Consider the following 21589-nt stretch of genomic DNA (forward strand, 5'->3'; position numbering starts at 1 on the left):
TAAAGTTGAGGATGTTAATTCTTCTGTCCTCTCTCTCTAGAAAATCGTAGTAGTGTAGTGGAGGAGAAACCTAACCCTCCTAATAAAAAAAGAAAAGGTAAAAATAAAATAATGATTTATTAGGTTACTGAGGTGCTAGCTATAAGTTCTTAATGTCCCTCCTCTTGAAAACCTAACCCTTCCTCCAGTCGAGTCCAGCCCAGCAATCAGTACTTACGTACACTCTACAGAAACCTCCTCTTTGCTTCTTTTCCCCTCCCCATAAATATTACTTTTTTATTCCCCTACTACTTTTTTTACTAATTATTTTCTCACCATTATCAATGTCACCAATTAATTAAGGGCTCGTTTGATTTGCGTCTATAAGCCTTATATAGACATTTGCGTAATAAGTTGATACAGTAAACTTTAAGGATGACAATTTGAAACCGTCCCGCAAAAACCGAACTGAATTGCCCCGTTTAGGACGGTTTTTCCCCAAAACCGAACGAAGATGGGCGGGATGGTATTTGTGTCCCCCGCACCGTCCCGCCCCGATTTCACCCCGATTCTGCCCCGAATATCATAAACATTATTAAATATATTAAATCACCAATATATTTATTTATTTACTATATTTTATAAGAGTATTAAAATTATTTCTTTATAATAATATAAAATTTTAATATATTATAATATATATTATATTAAAAAATTGGTTTATATAATTTGATTGTATAATATTTTTTTATTTTTTAAAATAAAAATTATTAACGGTGTCCCGCGGGATTCCCCGAAATCGAAAAAAATCGAACGGGGCAGGATTGGTATTAAAAATATCCCCGAAATTAAAACGGGGCAGGGATGGTAATTGCATTCCCCGCCCCGAACCGCCTCATTGCCATCCCTAGTAAACTTTGCGTAATAAGTTGATACACTAAACTTTGCGTTATAAGCTCAAGCAAAAAATTACAATCAAACACACTTTTGCGTTTAAACTCAATTTTCTCTCTACCTCTCTCCTTAGCTTTAAGATTATAATCTCATTATTTTTCTCTCTAGTTATTTTTAAATATTTTTTAATTCATTCTCTCTTATTTATTTCATTTATTTCTAATCATTTTATTCATTTTTCTCATTTATTTAATATTTATCTAATCATTTTATTCATTCTATCATATATTCTATATATTTATAATATTTTTATATAAAATTATTATAATAAAAAACATACATTTAAATATATTTTTATTTATTATTTATAATATATAAAGTATCTTAATAAATAAAATAATTAAGTAAAATATGAAATATAAATACACTTAAATATTTTTTATTTATAATTATAGTTTTAGAAATCAAACTTGTCTTAATTAAATATCTAAAATAGTAAAGACCGATTACAATAATTTAGAATTTAGATGAATTCAAAAATAAATAATAATACTAATAATGTGAGAGAGCACAAAAATAAATTGAGATTGGATCACAAAAAAGTGAAAATATAAAAATGATATATTATTAAATATTATTAAATACTTTTATATATATTTATATATTTTTTATATCATATTTATATTAAATATATTTAAAATGATATATTTATAAAAAATTAATATATTCATATGATCATTTATTTTAAAATATATTATTTTTTAATTTAAGTCATTTATTAATAATTAAAATTATATATTAACAAAATTTTATAAAAATTAATATATTAATATAATTTATTTTTAAATATATATTATTTTTTAATTTAAATAATTTATTATTATTTAAAATTAAATTAATAAATATATATAACATTATATCTATATATAATATTAATTATTAAATAATATATTATAAATATAAAAAATAAATAAGTTGGACATATAAGCTGTATCAAACATACATAAACTTAACGATTAAATAAGCTGAGATAATATCAAACATACCTGATAATAAGTTGAATAAATAAGCTTAATCAAACTAACCCCAAGGCCTTGTTCTCTTTGGGTTTTTTAAAAACCTATCCCAAAACAATTTTCCAATCAATTACTTCTCAACAATTACATCACTCATTTCATTAACCAAAATACTAAAATACCCTCTATTTTAAATTATTATTTTTTATTTTATTCATATATATTAATACCTTTTAAGTCTTTTTATCAAAAATATTCATCACTTCCTCAAAATCATCACCAATCATTACATTTTTCGCTCTCTATATTTTTTGAAAAACCCTAATCCGAACGAAGCCTAAATAACTAATCAGATAGCCTTTCCCTTCCTACAATATTTAAAATCAATAATGAATTCAAACATTTGCAAAGAAAACATATTACTACAATTTCCATTAATAAAATCAGTTTCTATCCAACTTAACCCACTAACACAATTATTTTATTATTAATATATATATATTATTTGAAAAAGAGAAATGATATATATAACACCCTTATACAACATCTTTTTAATTTTTATCTTTCTTGTCAAATCAGAGGTGCTGTAAGTGTTGTATATATCATTTCTTTGAAAAATCAAGAGGAAACATTCAAATTTTAGATGATATATATAAAAGTAATGATATATACAGCACCCTTTTACACTTTTACAGCACATTTGTATAACACCTACCTCATCTGGCAAAATATAGAAATTATTTTTCTTTCCTTTATATTTTTTTCAAGATTTATTTTCTCTTTCTTATCCTTTTTACAAAAATGATATATATATATATCATTACTTTATTTATATTTCATAAGAAGAATAATATTTTTTTTAAAAAATCACTATGGAATAAATATCAATAAACAAATTAGCATTTTATTTCCAACTATTTTTACTATTACATTGTTAATGAAGATAGAATTATCAAAGTCTTGGTTAATAACTTTATTAGATAATTTTTAATCAATTTTTAGCCTTTTTAGTACAAATAAATAAAATAAATCAATTTATTAACTAATATACTCAAACATTTTATAATTTTTTACTATATATATAAGTAACTTTTTTTATTATCAAATAACTCAATTTTTTTATAATCTCAATCTAACAAAATGTTTAAATAACTTAATAACCCCAATTCAAATAATGCAAAATAAAAATAAAAACTACATATCAAATTAGAAACCTTAAATTAAGCTCTCAATTGAGATTCTTTTATAAAATTATTTAAAAAGGAAAAGAAAGTAAATCAAACATCATTCATCTATTTTATTATAAATCAAATAACACAAATTTAATTAACTAAAATATTTTTAACATTTTTAAGTTATTTTATAAAAAAAACATTTCTCAAAATCTCTTAGTTAGTATGATGTGAAAATTTTGAATTTTGTTGAGATTTTACCTAATTTTTATAAATTCACTCTCAATCACACTAAACTATCGAATTATCATATTTGAATGTGTAAAATAAAAAATAATTGTTGGTCTCTAAAAAAAGATTTTAAAACTCAAGATTTATATTAGAAATGATATGAGAAATATGTTTTGGCATGACCCTTAGTTCGAGGAACAACCGATTATGCTTAATAGTGATTTTGCTTCGACAATGGGTTTTTAAAAAAATCAAGAGAGAAAAAAAATTGAATGATGAGTGGTGATTTTGAAGAGGTAATGATTATTTTTTGTAAAAATACTTAAATGATATTGATATATATAAATAAAATAAAATTAATAATTTAAAATATATGGTATTTTAATATTTTTTGTAATGAATTGAGTGATATGATATAAGATGATAGTGAAATGATATTTGATTTGTATGAGACTTTTTTAAAAACCTATACCGAACAAGGCCTTACTCAGATCAGGAGGGAGTGTCAATTTGCTACTATTTGTCAAATAAAAACGGGAAATGAAATGATCTTCTGAATAATATACTTTGATTTTATATCTTTTTATCATTTTAGTGATAGTGAGGATTCTCAGGTTTGGAATGTTGAAAACAAAGGCAGGTTTTCCTTGAGTTTAGCATTAGATGTTGTTCGTGCTAGAGGGGAATCGGTACATAAGTTTTATTTGGTTTGATTTTTAAAAGTTATTCATAGACATCAATTCATCTTGTGGTTGACGTTTCGTGAATGACTTAATACGCGAGATCGAATTAAGAGGACATGAACATTCAAGATTCAATTTGTCTTTTTATGTGTGTACGGAAACCATAAATCACATTCTTGGGGTTGCCCATTTGCTGATTTATTTTGGGATAAGTTTTTACATCTACGAGTCTTCTTAATTTTCCAAGAGAATTGATTGATATTAAAGATGTTGCTCTCATCAAGGCCAAGGATAATGTATTCACTTCAAACGTCTTTAAGTGTTTTTGTCGCTATTATTTATCATATTTGTTGATTTATTTTTGAATAAGTTTTTCACATCTATGTGTCTTCTTAATTTTCCAAGAGAATTGATTGATATTAAAGATGTTGCTCTCATCAAGGCCAAGGATAATGTATTCACTTCAAACGTCTTTAAGTGTTTTTGTCGCTATTATTTACCATATTTGGATGGAGCGGAACGTTAGAGTTTTTTTTAGAGTTCGAAGTAAGGTTTGAACATGTTTGGAAAGACATAATTTTCTATGAAAATGCACTCATTCGAACGTGGAGGAGAATATCTACTTGCGAAAGAAATTGATTGTTATGTCAAAGATGATGCATCCTCTACGAAGAAGTCACTCAATTTGTTTTTAATCCGTTGTATTTGTTATTTCCTAGTTGTTGTCTATTTTTCATCTAAATTAAGGTAAATGTCTGTTTTGCCTTAATCTCTAAAATCGAGTATGTGTTTTAAGTTTTTAATTAAATAACATAACGATGTTTTTAAAATAAAAAAATTACAATAATTCAACAAATTAAAGAACTAATAATAAATTATAAATAATCTACTTCGATCCTCATCCAACATTTACTACAAAATCCAAATAAGCAAAGGAAGAAGATGTAGAAAGACATGCCCTAGACATGTTACCAATGTGTGGTTGAATGGAGGCCTTAAGGTTCACACTGAAGTCCAACAGTAGGAGTGAGATGGAGATTCCTAGAAACTGACCATCGAATATATACCCTCTTCTTCCAAAGTAAATACAGACAATTGAGCTGCTTAATTGTCTTTAACTCCATTTCAGACTTTGGCCCACCCCCCTTCCTTCAAGCTGACACACCTTCCCTCCCTCCCTTCACGCGCCATTCATCCTAACTCCTCCTTCCCCCACTTACCAACATTCTTATTGTTTTTGTTTGTTGGTAACAACCGTTATAAGATCTAATTAATTGCTCATGATTTTAACAACTTGTACATAAATTTGCAACAACATGCATATATATATATATGCTTCACATGTGATTTATGATATTAATGATGTTTATATGTTGACCCGTTATCCCATGAGGAATCTCATGACGACCACCATGAATCACTTTGTCCAACCCAGAGAGCTGGGGTCGGTCAAAGATAACCTGAAAATGTTGATGGGTTATAATTGAAATTAATAATGGAGATGGTGTAGATGAATCTATTAAGGAGAAATTTTCTGAAAAGGTGAAAAGATCCTATTGAGATGAGAGGCCTAAACAATCTTTGCATGTCAGCGTCATATGACCGGACTACGAGCTTCTCATGAAAGAGATGAAATTTTTTAAAAATCTAGTTTTTTTTTTTATTGAGATGAAATTTTTTAAAAATCTAGTTTTTTTTTTTATTGACCAAAATTATTATTATTTTTTTCTTTCTCAAAGGCTTGTTTGAGGAAAGAGTTTTTTTTGGGTTTTCTCTGGTTTCTATTCTAAAATTTATTGTTTATTAAAAATTAAGAAAAAATTAGTTTTTAAAATTTGAAAACTAATTTATCTTTTGACTTTAGAGGATATGGTGTAAGTGAGAGTGATAGTTTAGAGAAAGAGAATAAAATTAGAAGGATAGTGTATTTAAATGATAAAATTATTTGATTTGATAGTTGATAAAATGTTTGAGTTTTGGGATAAAAATTGAGTTTTATCCCAAAAACCTTTCATCAAACGACCTCTAAGGAATTTTTATAAAAACTTTGAAAGAGAAAAAAATAATGATGGCCGATGATTTTAAAGAGGTGATAATTATTTTTGGTTAAAAAGTTTAAAAGATATTAATATATATAAATAAAATAAAAAATAATAATTTAAAATATAAGATATTTTAATATTTTAATTAATGATTTAAATAATTTGATAAATGAGAAGAGAAATGAAGTAATGTTTGATTTTTTATGAATTTATTTTTTAAAACTAATGCTGAACAAAAACAAGGCCCAGGATAAATTAATTTAAAATAATTTTGATCAATCAATCAAAATATTTTTAAAAAAAACCTAAAATTTCAAAGATCAATCAAACTCTACTCTACGTACTAGACACACAGAACATCAACATGTCTCGTCTGACAATTATTCCCAAATGACAAAACCCTTACGAATTGGGGTTATTTAAATCCATTGGGTTACTAGCTTTCATAGGTTGTTTAGATTATTTAATAACTCACGTCTTAAAATATATATATATATATATATATTTCAATATATCTACTCTATTACTATTTAATATATTCATAAAATATTTAAATTATTTTTTATTTTAAATTATTATTTATTATTATTATTATTATTATTATTATATATTAATACTTTTTAAATTTTTTTTATTGAAAAATTTGTACACTCCCTCAAAATCACCACAAATTAGGAATGTAAACGAACCGAGCCGAATATTATCAAGCTCAGATTCCGCTGGTTTAATATTATGCGACCTCGAGCCGAGCTTTTGAGACTCATTTAGCATATATTCCATAAACGAATTTATCGTATAGAAAGTGAGTAAAAGTGATCAAGTAATGACTAATCGCTCGAGCCAAGCTCAAACATTTTATAGTCGAGCTCGCGAGCTTTTCGCGTTCAACTCGTTTATAACATTATATAATAGTGTAATAATGTAGATAGTGATTCAAGAATCTCATAAAAAAATTATAAATTTAATACAATATTTTAAAAATTACATTTAAACTAGTTTCTAAAAGAGTCTTTAAACGAATTTATAAACGAACATATTCGCAAACCCATAAACGTGGCTTTAAACAAACATGTTCGCAAGCAAACGAGTCGAATGTCTAAAAGCTAAAACTCGACTCGTTTAAATTTTCGAGTTTTTTAAACGAGTTTAAAAGAGCTTTTTAAACAAGTAACTTTGTTTCCTTTACATCCCTACCATTCAAAATTATTTTTTAAATAACTAAGTTATTTAAATAACCTCTATATTAACAATAGCTTAATTTTTTTATATCTATTTATAAAAAAAATCTTTAGAATTCAAATGTATATATTTAATGAAAAAAATATTTATTTAAAAAATATATATTTTAATTGATGTTGAATAAAAAATCAAAATTTATTTAAAAAGTTTAATTTTAAATATATATATATACATAATATAAATTAAAATATAAAAATAGTTTACATTAATTTTATAAATTTTAAATATACAAAATATTTCAAAATATTTTTTTCATCCCACAATATTCTAAATTAATAACTTCCATATTTTAAACACAACACTTTTCATTCATAACTCAATAAATAAATAAATATCTCAGAATTTCATAAATAAAGTTAGAGCTAAAACTTTATTACAAGAAACTAATAAACGCCCATTGCCTACTACTAGAAGTAAAACACTATTGAATACATAAAAAGAAATAATTCAGAACAAACATTTAAAAACAACTAAATAAGAGAGATATGATTATATCAAAAATTGTTGAAAACATTTAAAAAATGATGAAAGCAAAGATGGTCGTGCGAAATTTCTCTTTCACTGTAAAAACATTCTCAAAAATTTAGGAACTGTGAATTCTCTCACTTTTCTCTAGTTACACCTCCAAATGGAAAAACAAGAAGAATCTATTTTTTATTTTTATTTTTATTTTTTCACAGCAAATACCAACTAAAGATCTTATTTAGATTATGAATTAAAATATGAAAATAATTTTAATAATACAAAATTTAATTATTTATTTATGACCTAATTTAGTTTTTTCCAAAACATGATAAGAAAAGAGTGGAGAAACAGTGGAAAGGCGAGTGGAGGGGTACAAGACGGGATTCCGTGGCCCGAAGAGAAAACCTTTCCTTTACCTTCTTCCTTACTTCGCTCCAATCCATCCTTTCCCTCCTCGATATAATCGTTTTTTTATTTTTCTCTCTCTAAAAAGAAAGTAGAAATTGCCTGTTATAGCAGAGCATCAGTGCCAGTGTTACAAATTGCCTGTTTGTTTGTGTGAGAGAGAGAGAGGAGAGAGAGAGAGGAGAGAGAGGTCATCGGGAAGGTAAAAGCTTTCTTCCACAACCCATAAACAAGACTAGTAAAAACAAAACTCTCGCGTGCTGATGTGTGTTTAATTCCCCTTAAATCATCATCACCAGAAAGAAAGAAAACTAAATACACCCATTTTCCAAAGGAAATCCAGTGACAAAAGTCTTTCACACAGATCTCCTCTCATCCATCACAAATAGAACTAAATAGCTTGCCTAGGGCTGGCTAGTCTTTTTGATTCATCACACCCCATTTGATACTGTAAAGTTTTATGGGTGTGTTTGATAGACAAAAAATTTCGAGATCCATTTGATTTGTATTCATAAAAAAAACCACTGACTACTCCCTCCCTCCCTCCCCAACAAGTGTTTAGGATTTTCTGTAAAAGGAGGTCTGAAAAAAAAGTAGCATAAATCTCGGGAGACCTCTCTGCACTGCATCTTTCCTCTATTATTACACACACCCTTCTCTCCTTCTTCTTCTTCAAGGGAAAAAAAGAATAAAAAGAATTAGGGTTTTGAAGAGAGAGAGAGAGAGATAAAGAAAAAGAATGGACAATGGTTGTGGTGGTGGATCAGGCGGTTATGGAGACAACAATAATATGAGTGATGGAGTAAGAGGAGGGGCCGGGCCATGTCCATGTCCAATGATGATGATGATGCCTCCTAATTCTCATCCTCTTCTTCCTCCTTCACCTAATACTAATAATAATATTAATAACACTGCCACTAATACTTCTACTAATCCCAACTCTCTTTTTCTTCCTCTACCTCTTCTCCTTCCTTCAAACCCTTCACCCTGTTATCTCATGGAAGACACAAACAACCCTAATTCTGACAACGTTAAGGCTAAGATCATGTCTCATCCTCACTACCAACGTCTCTTGTCTGCCTATGCCAATTGCCAAAAGGTAACGAAAAATTCAAGACTCTTAACTTGATTTCTTTGTCATGTTGTTTTAAATGAAAGAAAAGGGTTATATGAAAGCGATGGTCTTTAACGTTTTCTTCCTACTCATGGAAATAATTTTCCCAACCTCGTATTACATTGAAGAGCTTCAAAACCCTTATCTAGGAAAAAAAAGAATTTATGACAATGACAGCTGACTGAATTTTATTTTTGGGTTTTCATATACATAAACAGATCGGAGCACCACCGGAAGTGGTGGCAAGGCTAGAGGAAGCATGTGGTTCTGCCGGAGGGATGGTCCGATCTGGGTCTAGCTGCATCGGGGAAGATCCGGCGCTGGATCAGTTCATGGAGGCTTATTGTGAGATGCTGACAAAGTACGAGCAAGAACTATCGAAACCCTTTAAGGAAGCTATGGTGTTTCTCTCAAGAATGGAGTGTCAATTCAAAGCCCTAACAGTTACCCCTTCAGACTCTGGTAAATTCAAAGCCCTAATATCTCTTTCTCTCTCTATCCACATGTTTAATGATAGTTTCCTAGGTTAAAAGTTGTTGATCATTTCTTAATAATATAAAACCTAGCTATTGTGCATGAGATTATTGTGCTAGTTAAGTACATAATTATAATAATAATTAATTTGGGGTGTGTTGTTTATTCAATAATATACAAATGTTCAATAATCTTGCAATGGTCCTTTAGTTGACTACATGTTCTTATTTTGTGTGCATCTATCTATCTATCTGATAGGATGTCGAATCTCTTGTAAAACTATTTTGTAAGCTTTTCATGTTATTTCTTCTAGCTATAGAAGAGAGTAGGTAGACTAGGTCTTTAATATCTTGCTGCCTACTATGATCTTCATTCTTTTCTTGAATATTGTGTTTCTTTTATTTTAAATTAAAAACTTTTCTTTTCTTTGTATTTTCTCTTCATTTTTCTTTTTAATTCTTGAATTCATGTTGATTTGAATTCATTTTTTTAATCTTATCTGAAACATCGAACTTTATGCAATCTTATCTCACCACCAGGATTGTGTCCCTTTTGGTGCTTACCCTAATCTTCTTTAAAGTTAAACTTACCTTAATTTGTCTTTTTGAAAGTACTTATACATTCCATTAATCCACTTATTTTTTTGCGTAGAGTGCAAACCCTAATTAGGTTGCTTCTACTATTCACAAAAAAAGGTTTTATTGATCTGAAATTACAATTGATTGAACATGTATGCTGACCTTTCAATTTCTTAATCAAGACTTTGTAAAACCCTTGTATGGCTATCCCCAAATTGGTAAAGTTGCTACAGTCTATGTGTGTATTAACTCAAGTTAATTTCTATAGTGCCGGTTTTTTACCTCCATTAATGAGATTCAACTTCTATTGTCATTATTTTTTAATATTTTGTTTGAAAAGATGAAACCCTATTTCACTAATTCAAATTTTTGTAGAGTGAAGATCAATCATGACTTTAGTGTTCACAAGTCATATTGGAACCGACCAATTATTAGGGTAGAAAATGTTACTCTAGGGTGAGAAGGCAAAGGTAAAAGTAAAAAAAAAACAAGGAATTAATGGTAACAAAATTTCATGTTTAAACAATCTAATAGCTATGAGTATCATTGAGAATTCTCATTTGTTTTATTTTTCTAAAGATTAAACCATTTCATGAGTCAATAATTTTGTAAAAATCTCAAACTTATTGCATAATAATCATAAGTTTCAAACCATTTAATGAATCAACTTGAGCTTAAATTGTTAAAATAAATATGTATGATCAAGATTCAAGAATGAAGTATGAACTAACATAATGTTGTCATTGCAGCCTGCATGGGAGGCGAGGGTTTGGAGCGAAATGGTTCATCAGAAGAAGAGACCGATCTGAATAACAACAACAGCATGATTGATCCTCAAGCAGAAGACAGGGAGCTTAAAGGCCAACTCTTGCGCAAATACAGCGGTTATCTTGGCAGTCTTAAACAAGAATTCATGAAGAAAAGAAAGAAAGGAAAACTGCCCAAAGAAGCAAGGCAACAATTGCTCGATTGGTGGAGCCGTCATTACAAATGGCCATACCCTTCGGTACTACTTACCCTAGAGTTACAAATAATTCAGTAATTCTTTTAGATAAGTCTTTAAACACGATTTGAAAACAGGAATCCCAGAAACTTGCGCTGGCAGAATCGACGGGTCTGGATCAGAAGCAAATAAACAATTGGTTCATTAACCAGAGGAAACGACACTGGAAGCCATCGGAGGATATGCAGTTTGTGGTGATGGATGCGGGTCACCCTCATTATTATATGGACAATGTTCTTGGTAATCCCTTTCCAATGGATCTTTCTCCTTCCCTTCTTTAAATAGCTAGTAGTTGAAGCTAATTATTGTGATTGTGCTTGATTTTAAGTTGAAATGTATTTTATTGCATCATTAGTGATGTTGAAATGATGCAGGTTATCATATTATATATTATTATTATGTAGTAAGTAATGTATATGTAACAGAATGATTGATAATGTTTCCAGACATATTTTATCTAAGACATGTTTTGCTAATTTTAGTTGATGCATTTATATTACTTAAAAAAAATTAATACCTTTGAATGTTTTTTGTTTGTAAGGGATTTTTTTTTATTCCAAGGGTGTGTAATATATAGATTATTTAAGACATAAGTTTTAAGGTGGATGTTTTCTTTGTAATGGTTTCTTTTAATGCAAATGTTTTGTCTATATTGATCGAAGTTGTTTCATATGCAAGATTTTATGTTTCATAAGTCTTTTACAATTGTAACATCTATTTTACTATCAAAATAATATATTTACAAGAGCATTATGAGAAAGAAATACCTAATCTATTATGATTTGAAGTTATTTAACTTATTTGATTTGGGTTATGAATAATTGAATTATGACAAAAGGTTTTGAAAACTGTTCCTGTCACGGGTGAATCGGATTTAAAATATTTAAAATTTTTAGATTTAAATATTTGTGATTAAGGTGAATTATAAAAAATTATCACAATATTGTTGATTGATAGTTAATCACATTCTTATACTCTCATTTATCAATACTTATTTAAGTTCTTAATAATATTCAAATCAATAAAAATTGTGTTTCTTATGTAATTAATAATCAAATATTATAATATATAAAATATATTTCTTATTGATAAAAATAAGATGTCATTAATTTAATCAAATGCAATGGATTACTTTTTGAACAAAAAAAATTATCAATTTAGATGTTAAACGATTCGAAAAAGTAAAAAATGAGAAGATACATTCACTCGTTTCGCGGTCAGATCATTTCAATCGTCGATTTTACCGCGTATTTTAAAACTATGTTATTAAGTGAAAATATTAATTATATTTTTAAAAAAATAAATAAAATGTGGATAAAATAATTTATTTGATTGAAGAAGGGATATTTTAAAATTATTTGGTTTATTATTAATTAAATAATTTTATACACCTACAAAGTTTGTTGAGATCTAATAATTTGTTTATATTATTTCTTTTCATGTTTTTGTAATTTTTATCTTATTTCTTTTTTATTACTTTCTCTAATATTATGCTTGTGCAGTTTAGTCTTAAACAAACTCTCTTGCTCAATTTGAAAAAAAAAATAAAAAGGTCAGATTTCATGTAGGACTTATTTAACATGCTGAAATAAAATTAATTTTCAATTCTGTTTCCAAGCAAAAAAAAAACTCTGTTTATATGTAGTCAAATTGTTAATGTTTCCAGTGTAAAATGTCTATTATCAAGCACAACCAAATTTCGAATCGGTCTAAGCACAACGAATAAGAATAACAATGATGTTACATAAGAAACAAAACAACAAATAATCATAATTCCTAGAAACTATACTGTCTATTTGGTTACATGGCACATACACTCTTTGCATCGAGGATATCTATATACACTCCTTCCCTTTGGGCGTGTTCGGATGCGTTTAGTTTGTCTGAATCCTTTCATGATTCTGTCTTGGAAAACCTTCCACTCGATAGTGTTATTCTTGATGAAGATGTCAGCCAGCCTCCTTTTGTTCGGTCTTATAGTGGGCATTTTCCCACCTCCATAGTAAACGCGATACCCTGACACCAACGATGACAACTGACTTCCAGGATCTGTCATCGCAAATGCATCCGAAGCTGTGCACACTATGAAATCCAGAGCTGCTAACTGTTTCGGGTGCAACAAAATAACATTTCTACCATATTAATACATGCATACATGTATGCCCAGATCCAGAAAGAAGAGTTTATACCTGGGATGAATAATTCAAGAATGGTTGTATTTCAGATGAAGAAAGTAAGCCCTCCTTAGTGACCAAGTTGGGATACAAGGTGATCAAAGAGGCCAACCTAGAATGGCCACCATAAATTTGTGCACCTGCCAAGAAAACTCGTGTCTTTCTATTGAAACCAAGACCCGCCAGCATTAACGCTGTTTCCTCGGGCATTAAAGGACATAAGCCTTCACCTCTCAGCTCTTCTGAAGATGGTAGCCTGCACTAAATCAAAATATTCTTTCTATCAATATACAGAAAATTGAACAAAAGAAGAAGCTCAAATCGATATTAATTAATCAGCTTACTTTTTCGTCTTCTTTAACTGCGACAATACAGGAAAATGAATTTCACGATATGATTCGAGTTCTTGTTTTTCTGCTTCACCCCCACCAAATTCGCATAAAGAATGAGCCACCATATCAATTTCAAACCTAAGGTGTAAAGCAAGATATCTGATCTTTTCTACTTCATTTCCTATTTTTTCCTTTGGTTCTCCAGATGGACCCACAAGATAACGATCCAATGGTCCGGAAAACAATGTGTTCTGACGCATTCTTCGTAGAAGCAATGCGCCTGTTTCTTGTATCTTGGGAACAAACTTGAGGGCGTGAAAGTTACATCTGCATCGAAGTCTCTAGATGAAGTCCCACAAAATTAACATTTTTTTAAATTTTTATCAAAACTTTAGTTGGATCATTGCCAAAACGACATACAAACTTACTTGTAAATTAAATGGTAATGGATCAGCCGACAGACGATTTCCAAAACCAACAAAATGTATCACTCTGTTTCGAAGCAAGAGGGGAAGAATGTGTTTGATGTAAAAACTTGGTTTTGCTTCCTTGATTATGTCTGCATCAGTCACCTGAAATAGAATTTGAACAATAACAATGAAGCATATAGGAAATTTAAAGTGTCTTTCGAGATAAAGGTTAATCATATATACAAATAACTGACCACACTACCGATTGCCTCCAAGTCCAATGACTGTAGCTCCAGAGGAAGTTCCTTTACTATTCGAATATCAGAGCTCAAGTATTCGATAAAATGTTTCTCCTGATATATATCGTCGAATTGACTGACAAATAATTGCCATATTCAACACAGATAGTAAGTAAAACAATTGATAAAACAAACATTAAACAAATCGAATTGTTGAATATCTTTTTTCCAAATAGGATCGAGATGTATCATTCATTACCTTACATCTCTCCACACACTACTGTAGAGAAACTTGGGAATTACAAGTGTGGCATTAAGCAATCGAGCAACTGCAACTGCATTGCAAACCTGTAATCAGGAATGCGATGCAAAAATTAGGTTTCGAAGGGCCAATCATGCGATGACACCCCATTTGGAAACAATTTAGTTTCTCAATATGGATTTGGATGTGGTAAAGAAACTATAATCTATATCTGGATCAACATTTAGGGTGTTTCCAAATGAACCAAAAAACTAAGTCTTCCCCTTTTCTTGATTCAACTCTAAAAAACCGAAATAGGGTTCATAACAGAATGCTAGTGGAAATTGGGAGAAGAAATTAGTTTCAAGAATGAGGTATGAATGTAAAGATAAACATGACTTACAGCAACTCTCTGTTGGTTCAATCCACCATTAGCACTTATTACAATGTAACCATTCTTCCCTTCTAAACACAACCAAAGATGTAAAACAAAAAAACAGTCAGTGTGCCTTGTTCAGGGGATTAACAATGAGGAATTGAAATTGGAATTGGAATCAGAATCACCATTAGGTTTCCATTTCAGTTGATCAGAACAGGGTCTCCATGACGACGCAGCAACAAATGGCTCAACCCATAGGTCTTTCGGCTCGGGTTTGTTCTGACCCTAGTTTAGTTCAAACATATATTACAATCTTACCATTTTAAGAAATGAATTGAAATTGAATACCTCAGCCAATGCATGAGAAGCCTTAGCCAAAAGTCTAGCATAGATAGTTTTATGAGGCCTTTTCCCTTTTCCATGCCATTTTGGATTTGCCTGAAACATCAATTAAAGCTATAAAAGCAAGGTTCTTCAATTAAACTTGAATAACAAGATATCTGTATTATGAGCTTACCTGATTTGAGTATGTAGATGAATTAGCTTTTAAGGTTCTGAATTCAATACCACGAATAGGATCCTGGATTCGAGATAACAACAACCAATTCATCATAAGGAAACAAGCCAGTACTGCCGATACGATTACCAAAGCCTTAGCTCGTCTTCTCCACCAAGTTCTAACACCTTTCCTTCTAAAAAATCGATGAATCGTCAAGAAACACGAAGATGAAGGGAATTGAGTATCGAAGGAAGTGGGTGAGAGAAAAGAGAAAGATCGAGGAGAGTTATTCCGTGAAGAACTCCGCCGCCTTGGAGAAGGGAAAGAATTTGGGAATCCATTGACTTGATCAGAGGATCCAATCTCAGATCTATCCCCTTCTTCTACCATGAGTTTGTTCTTCTAATGCAACGATAATAGGGTGTATTGGATGAAATGGGTAGAGAAATCAACGATGGAAGTGCCACGGATAGACGTGAAAGATCATGGCTTTACTTTTGGCAGGTTATATATGATCAAGGGTTGTTCAAGGAGATGAGAAATTAGTGACTTGTATTCAACATTTTCAAATTCTTCTTCAAGGTTTGAGCCAAAACAACATTATTAATTAGCTTGTTAAGGAAACATATTTATGTGTTTAGAGTTTGTGCAGAAAAAGGTACAATCTTTGTAGTCACTTGATATATGAGAAAAGAGGGTCAAGTTTCAAATCCCAATTGTAAGATTATTAATAAGGCAAATTTTAGTTCAAATTAATTCAATTTAATCATTGTTATCTTCTATACATTTATCTTATCCCAATTTTTATCTTTTTATTATTTTATTTTGTTATGATGTAATAGGATATAAACAACAAAAACAATAAATAAACATAATTGTTCATCTTGTTACTAAATAAACTAAAACACACTATTAACAATTTTGAGAGAAATAATCAAAATATAAACCAAAAACTGACCAAAACGTAACATGAAATATAAAGTGTATATCTATTTAAAATAGTCAATATAACATGGTATAGACAAGATATAACATGGTATAGACCAGAGTTGTTTAAATATTTAACACAAAAGTAATATATAAACACTATGTTTAAAGTGTCGTCAAACATATGCATAATGAGATTTCATGGACGAATTCTTGAATTAGAGTTGAGATAGACTTGAAAAAAATATTAATGAGCTTAAAAACTAAAGAGAAAATTATGGATAAAACCAGATAATAAATGGGAATTTTTGTCAATTTGTAGAATTAGATAAATAAATAATGAATTAAATTAAAAAAAAAATAGAAAGTAATATCACAATTTTATCATAAATTCTTTTTTAGGCTAAGCTAAACCCAACTTAAATTTGTCATTCACTCACGAGATTAACCATTTTGAGAATAATAAAAAAAATATAAATATAAAAAAAATTATCATAAACTAAAAAACTTGCAAAAGTTTTAAGAGATAAAGAAATAATAATAATAAATTATCATTATATATTTTAATTATTTTTACTAAATAACTCTCCTTTTATACCTAATAAAGTCTAAGAGCTTGTTTGATCTAAATGTCTATAGTATTTTTAAGTTTTAAACAAATTTATATTAGTTGTTTTAACCACTAAACCACTACCTACATCAATTAAAATACTATAAATATCTTCTTTACTTTTATTAACTTTAAACTTTAAATAAAAAAACATCTTAATAAATTATCCTTAACAACCCAAATAACTTAACTTTCTATCCTTTTTTTTTTCTTTCTAAAACCTGCAATTTTCAAAAATATATTAGATATGAAATATAAATACAAATTGACCAACATGATAGATTATACTAGAGAAGTCAATTAATTATAAAAATAACATAAGAATATAAACAATGGGTTTTCTCATATATTCATAATTAACTATACATAATTTTGTCAACCATGAAGAATATACATTGATCAAGAACAAGAAAACACCGACATCATGATTCATGAGACTTATAAGTAGGTTATAGCAAGTGATCAACCTTAATTTAACTCGTGCACCCACGTCTAATTAAGTATATATTTCTCCATACAAAGAATTTAGTTATTAATTGAACCAAACTAATCTGAATTGGTCGTGTCCACCACCTTCTTCATCTAATTCATATCCATTTCCATATATAAATACATTATCATTCCTTCCTTAAACCTCCCAAACTCAATCCATCTCCAATCAAATGGCCTCTCTTTCACTCATCATTTCTCTCCTCGTCTCTTCTTGTTATGTTTCCTACTCGAAAGCCTACAATTATGTTCCCACCCCAACGATGAACAAAATCGACTCGTGTTGGCGTGTCCAATCCAATTGGGCAACCAATCGTCGATCTTTAGCTGATTGTGTTGTGGGCTTTGGCCAGGGCGCGATAGGGGGGAAATTTGGTGCTACATATGTTGTCACAAACCCTTCTGATGACCCGATTAATCCTAAACCAGGAACGTTAAGATATGGAGTGATCCAAGCCGAGCCTTTGTGGATAATTTTTGGTAAGGATATGGTTATAAAGTTGAAGAATGAGCTCATAATGAATAGCTACAAGACCATTGATGGAAGAGGTTTTAAGGTTGAGATTGCGAATGGTCCATGCATCACGATACAATATGTTAGTCATGTGATTATACATGGGATTAGTGTACACAATTGCAAACCGGGGATGGCTGGCCTCGTGAGGAGTAGCCCGGTTCATGTGGGTCATCGTCTAGGATCCGATGGAGATGCCATAACGGTTTTTGGATCCACGAATGTGTGGATTGATCATTGCTTCCTCGCTAGTTGTTATGATGGTTTAATTGATGTGATTCATGCTTCTACCGGTGTTACTATTTCAAACAACTATTTTTCTCATCATGATAAGGTACCAATTTTCTTTTACCTAACTTTTATTTTTCGGCTAGACCAATCATTTTTTTATCATATAAATTCATAATAATGGGTTAAAAAAATGCTATGATTATATGTATATATAGGTTATGTTATTTGGACACAATGACAACAACATAGAAGATAAAGTTATGAAAGTGACAGTTGTTTTCAACCGCTTTGGAGCTGGTCTTGTCCAAAGAATGCCAAGGTAATTACATAATTCTCATGAAAAGAAAACACTATATAAAATAGGTTCACATACTTCAATTCTCAAATTGAATTTGTAATATATATAGGGTAAGGTTAGGTTACGCCCACGTCGCGAACAATAGGTACGACGAATGGCAAATGTATGCCATTGGCGGAAGCGCAAACCCCACAATCTTCAGCGATGGAAACTATTTTGTGGCTCCTAATAAGCCGAATGCCAAACAGGTATTTCTTTCATCATTTTACGATTGTGTGATTGAACAAAATCACAAAAAAGTCTCAATTTTGTGTGGAACATTGAAATGAAGATCTTTATTTCAATTAATTTACTTCCAATTGATAGGTTACAAAGAGAGAGGCGAATGGAGGATGGACAAATTGGAAATGGAGATCGTCGAGGGACATATTCATGGGCGGAGCCTACTTTGTTCAATCGGGATATGGAACCATAGCCCCCACTTATTCACGCTCTCAAGCGTTTCAAGTTGCTGATGGTTCCGCTGTGCCCACTTTGACGTCGAATGCAGGCCCTCTTAACTGTGTTGTTGGGAGATCGTGTTTATGACAATTACGGGTCGCATACTTTGACGTCGAATGCAGAGATGGCCGAATGCTGGCCCTCTGTTACTTTTTTTTTTTGTTTTGTAATCTGACTTTCCATTTTCATGTCATCCTCCAATGGAGAGATGGCTCTAAGTTAAGGTAAAACTATTTTCAGATATTCACAATTTTCACTAATGTTGCAAAGAAAATGATAAAAATCTTATAGAAAAAAGGTTATAATTTAAGTTAAAATCATATTAGTCAAAAGAATTGAATCTATTATATAAAAAGTTAGTGAACTTAATTAGAAAGAAAAGAGTTCATAATTTAGATGTAGGGCAAAGTTGAACCTTCTTCCTTTTGGTAAAATGACAGTTATATAACATAACCGCAACAAAAATTCCACCAAAAGTTGCTTGCTTACAAAATGTTGAAAAGAAATGCACTTTTTGCGAAAGATTTGAAGCTACTTCGAGCTGATTGTTAAGATCAAACCGTAATGATCGCTAGGCAAGACAGGCAGTTCGATTTGGCGCACTTCCCCTTTAAGTTTCTTCTCCTTTAAATAAGTCAAACCGGGTATTGCCTCCAAACCAATCATTTCGATTCCACTAACTTCAAAATCTTTCAGGCAGCATGCAAACCTATCCAACCGCCTCTGAAGGGTCCTATTACCCGACAACATCTTGTTCGTTTTCGTATCGTAAGTCCATCCATTTTCTCCTGGTCTTAGCATTTCCCAAGCATCAAACCACCCATCATTTGGAAAAGGAAATCGACCATCCAACTTATCTTCCCAGTTCATGTCTCCACAAAAAATGACATTAGGGTTTTCTTTAAGGATGTTCATGGCTTCTTTCGCCTGTTGAACTCTTTCCTTGCTATACATTTGATCCCATTTGGGTGGTCCAGGGCAAGGGCTTTCAAGATGAGAGGTGGCTATCAGTAAAGGCAAATCGGGCTTGATCTCAAGCTCGGCTATACAAAGTTCTCGACCCATTATAGAGTTAAAAAATGGCTTTTCGCTGAAGGATTTCGCAGTCAGTTTGCTCATCTGCCACCATTTGATGAAAAGAACACAACATATCATATATACATATTCTATTACAAAAAAAAATGACATTTTTTGTTTAGTTTTGGTTTGAATCTCACCTGCATACAGAAATAGCCTTTTGTCATTGCCATTTCATGTGAAACAGAGCAGCTATAAGCTTTCCACCAATTGAACTTCTGAAAAATCTCATATATATTGGGGGTAACCTCCTGCAAATTTACATGTATCAGTATTGGTAAAGATTGGGTATAACTTAAAGATGATAAATAAGAACCCTAAAAGAAGACCTGAAAACATATGAAATCTGGAGAATGTTGACGAATGAGGCTTCCAAGGGCTCTCATCCTACTTTCAAGTTCCAAATCTTCTCTAAACCAGACATTATAGCTCATAATCTTCAAGGGTTTTGAATCATTTCTTGGTAATTTCGAATCATTGTTAACTGCAAACCAAATCATACATTTTTCCTTTAGATAAAAACAGAACAAAGACAATAACAGTAACCCATTGGAATTGAACCATAACCTGCAATAGCCAAGGCTTTGGTTCCTCGAAAACCATTTGTATCAGCGAGTTTCTCCGGGGAATCGCGAATCTTTCTCTTACAAGGCCGTAAAGGCAAGAAAACGGAACCAATAGATGGGTCTAAATCATCGTCATCGATGGTGGACAAAAGAGAGAAGGGTGAGGATCGGGTGGCGCAGATTTGACAGTTGGAGATATCAAAAGGGTTTAGGAAAGTGCAGGATTTGCAAGACCATTTGGGCGCAATCGGTGCGGATGAAGAAGAGGAAGGAGAAGGTGGAGATAAGCAGATGAGACATGTTGTCTTTTGAGATGAAGGATTGATAAAGGTGCACTTTGTGCAGGACCAAGAAGCCATTGTTGATCTGGAATAGGGTTTTGAAGGTTGGGTGTAAACACTATGGGAAAGAGGAGCAAAGATTTTGAGACGATGTAACATCATCATCATTGCCATTTTGAAGAGTTTATCCTCTGTTAGTTTTGCCGCTTCTTTCTAAAGGGTCATTTTGATATTTTTGTTTTTATAAAATTTTAAATAATTTAATTTAATTGTAACCTATACTAAATTTCAGTTTTTCTATTTTATAGTGAAAAAAATAATTCCATTTATGTGGAGTTTCTTATTATTACCTTTGTTATTTAAAAAATTTATATAAATTTTAAGTATTATGACAATATTAACTACTTAAATACTTAGATTGAATTTGTAAAATTAGGTTACGTTTGCGAAAGTACATATGAATGTCAAAACACAACAATCTTCAAGAAATTAACATTAAATTAACGAGTTACAAAGAAAGAGGGAC

The 21589-nt window shown here is 30.4% G+C and overlaps 4 protein-coding genes across 4 annotated transcripts; 2 read left to right on the forward strand and 2 right to left on the reverse strand.

The window, feature by feature from the left end:
• The first annotated feature begins 8793 nt into the window (after positions 1-8793).
• On the forward strand, positions 8794-11577 carry LOC124911446 (homeobox protein knotted-1-like LET6). Its single transcript, XM_047451929.1, has 4 exons — positions 8794-9225; positions 9459-9702; positions 11042-11298; positions 11373-11577. The coding sequence occupies exons 1-4, from the start codon at positions 8866-8868 to the stop codon at positions 11574-11576; spliced, it is 1065 nt and encodes a 354-aa protein (XP_047307885.1). The 5' UTR covers positions 8794-8865; the 3' UTR covers position 11577.
• Positions 11578-12896: 1319 nt separating this feature from the next.
• Positions 12897-16165, reverse strand: LOC124911445 (O-fucosyltransferase 15-like). The gene is made up of 10 exons (XM_047451928.1): positions 15588-16165; positions 15419-15508; positions 15256-15355; positions 15095-15156; positions 14710-14798; positions 14466-14586; positions 14230-14373; positions 13814-14142; positions 13485-13725; positions 12897-13399 (listed from the first exon to the last, which is right to left on the reverse strand). The coding sequence occupies exons 1-10, from the start codon at positions 15957-15959 to the stop codon at positions 13088-13090; spliced, it is 1860 nt and encodes a 619-aa protein (XP_047307884.1). The 5' UTR covers positions 15960-16165; the 3' UTR covers positions 12897-13087.
• A 1693-nt stretch (positions 16166-17858) lies between these two features.
• Positions 17859-19226, forward strand: LOC124912890 (putative pectate lyase 2). The gene is made up of 4 exons (XM_047453527.1): positions 17859-18443; positions 18556-18659; positions 18748-18886; positions 19005-19226. Exons 1-4 carry the CDS (start codon positions 17859-17861, stop codon positions 19224-19226), a joined length of 1050 nt encoding a protein of 349 aa, XP_047309483.1.
• Positions 19227-19508: 282 nt separating this feature from the next.
• LOC124913207 (tyrosyl-DNA phosphodiesterase 2-like) lies at positions 19509-21261 on the reverse strand. The gene is made up of 4 exons (XM_047453807.1): positions 20784-21261; positions 20546-20700; positions 20357-20467; positions 19509-20258 (listed from the first exon to the last, which is right to left on the reverse strand). Exons 1-4 carry the CDS (start codon positions 21235-21237, stop codon positions 19671-19673), a joined length of 1308 nt encoding a protein of 435 aa, XP_047309763.1. The 5' UTR covers positions 21238-21261; the 3' UTR covers positions 19509-19670.
• Between the last annotated feature and the right edge of the window lie 328 nt (positions 21262-21589).

Source organism: Impatiens glandulifera, chromosome 8 (genome assembly GCF_907164915.1).
Source record: "Impatiens glandulifera chromosome 8, dImpGla2.1, whole genome shotgun sequence".
NCBI classification, from domain to species: domain Eukaryota; kingdom Viridiplantae; phylum Streptophyta; class Magnoliopsida; order Ericales; family Balsaminaceae; genus Impatiens; species Impatiens glandulifera.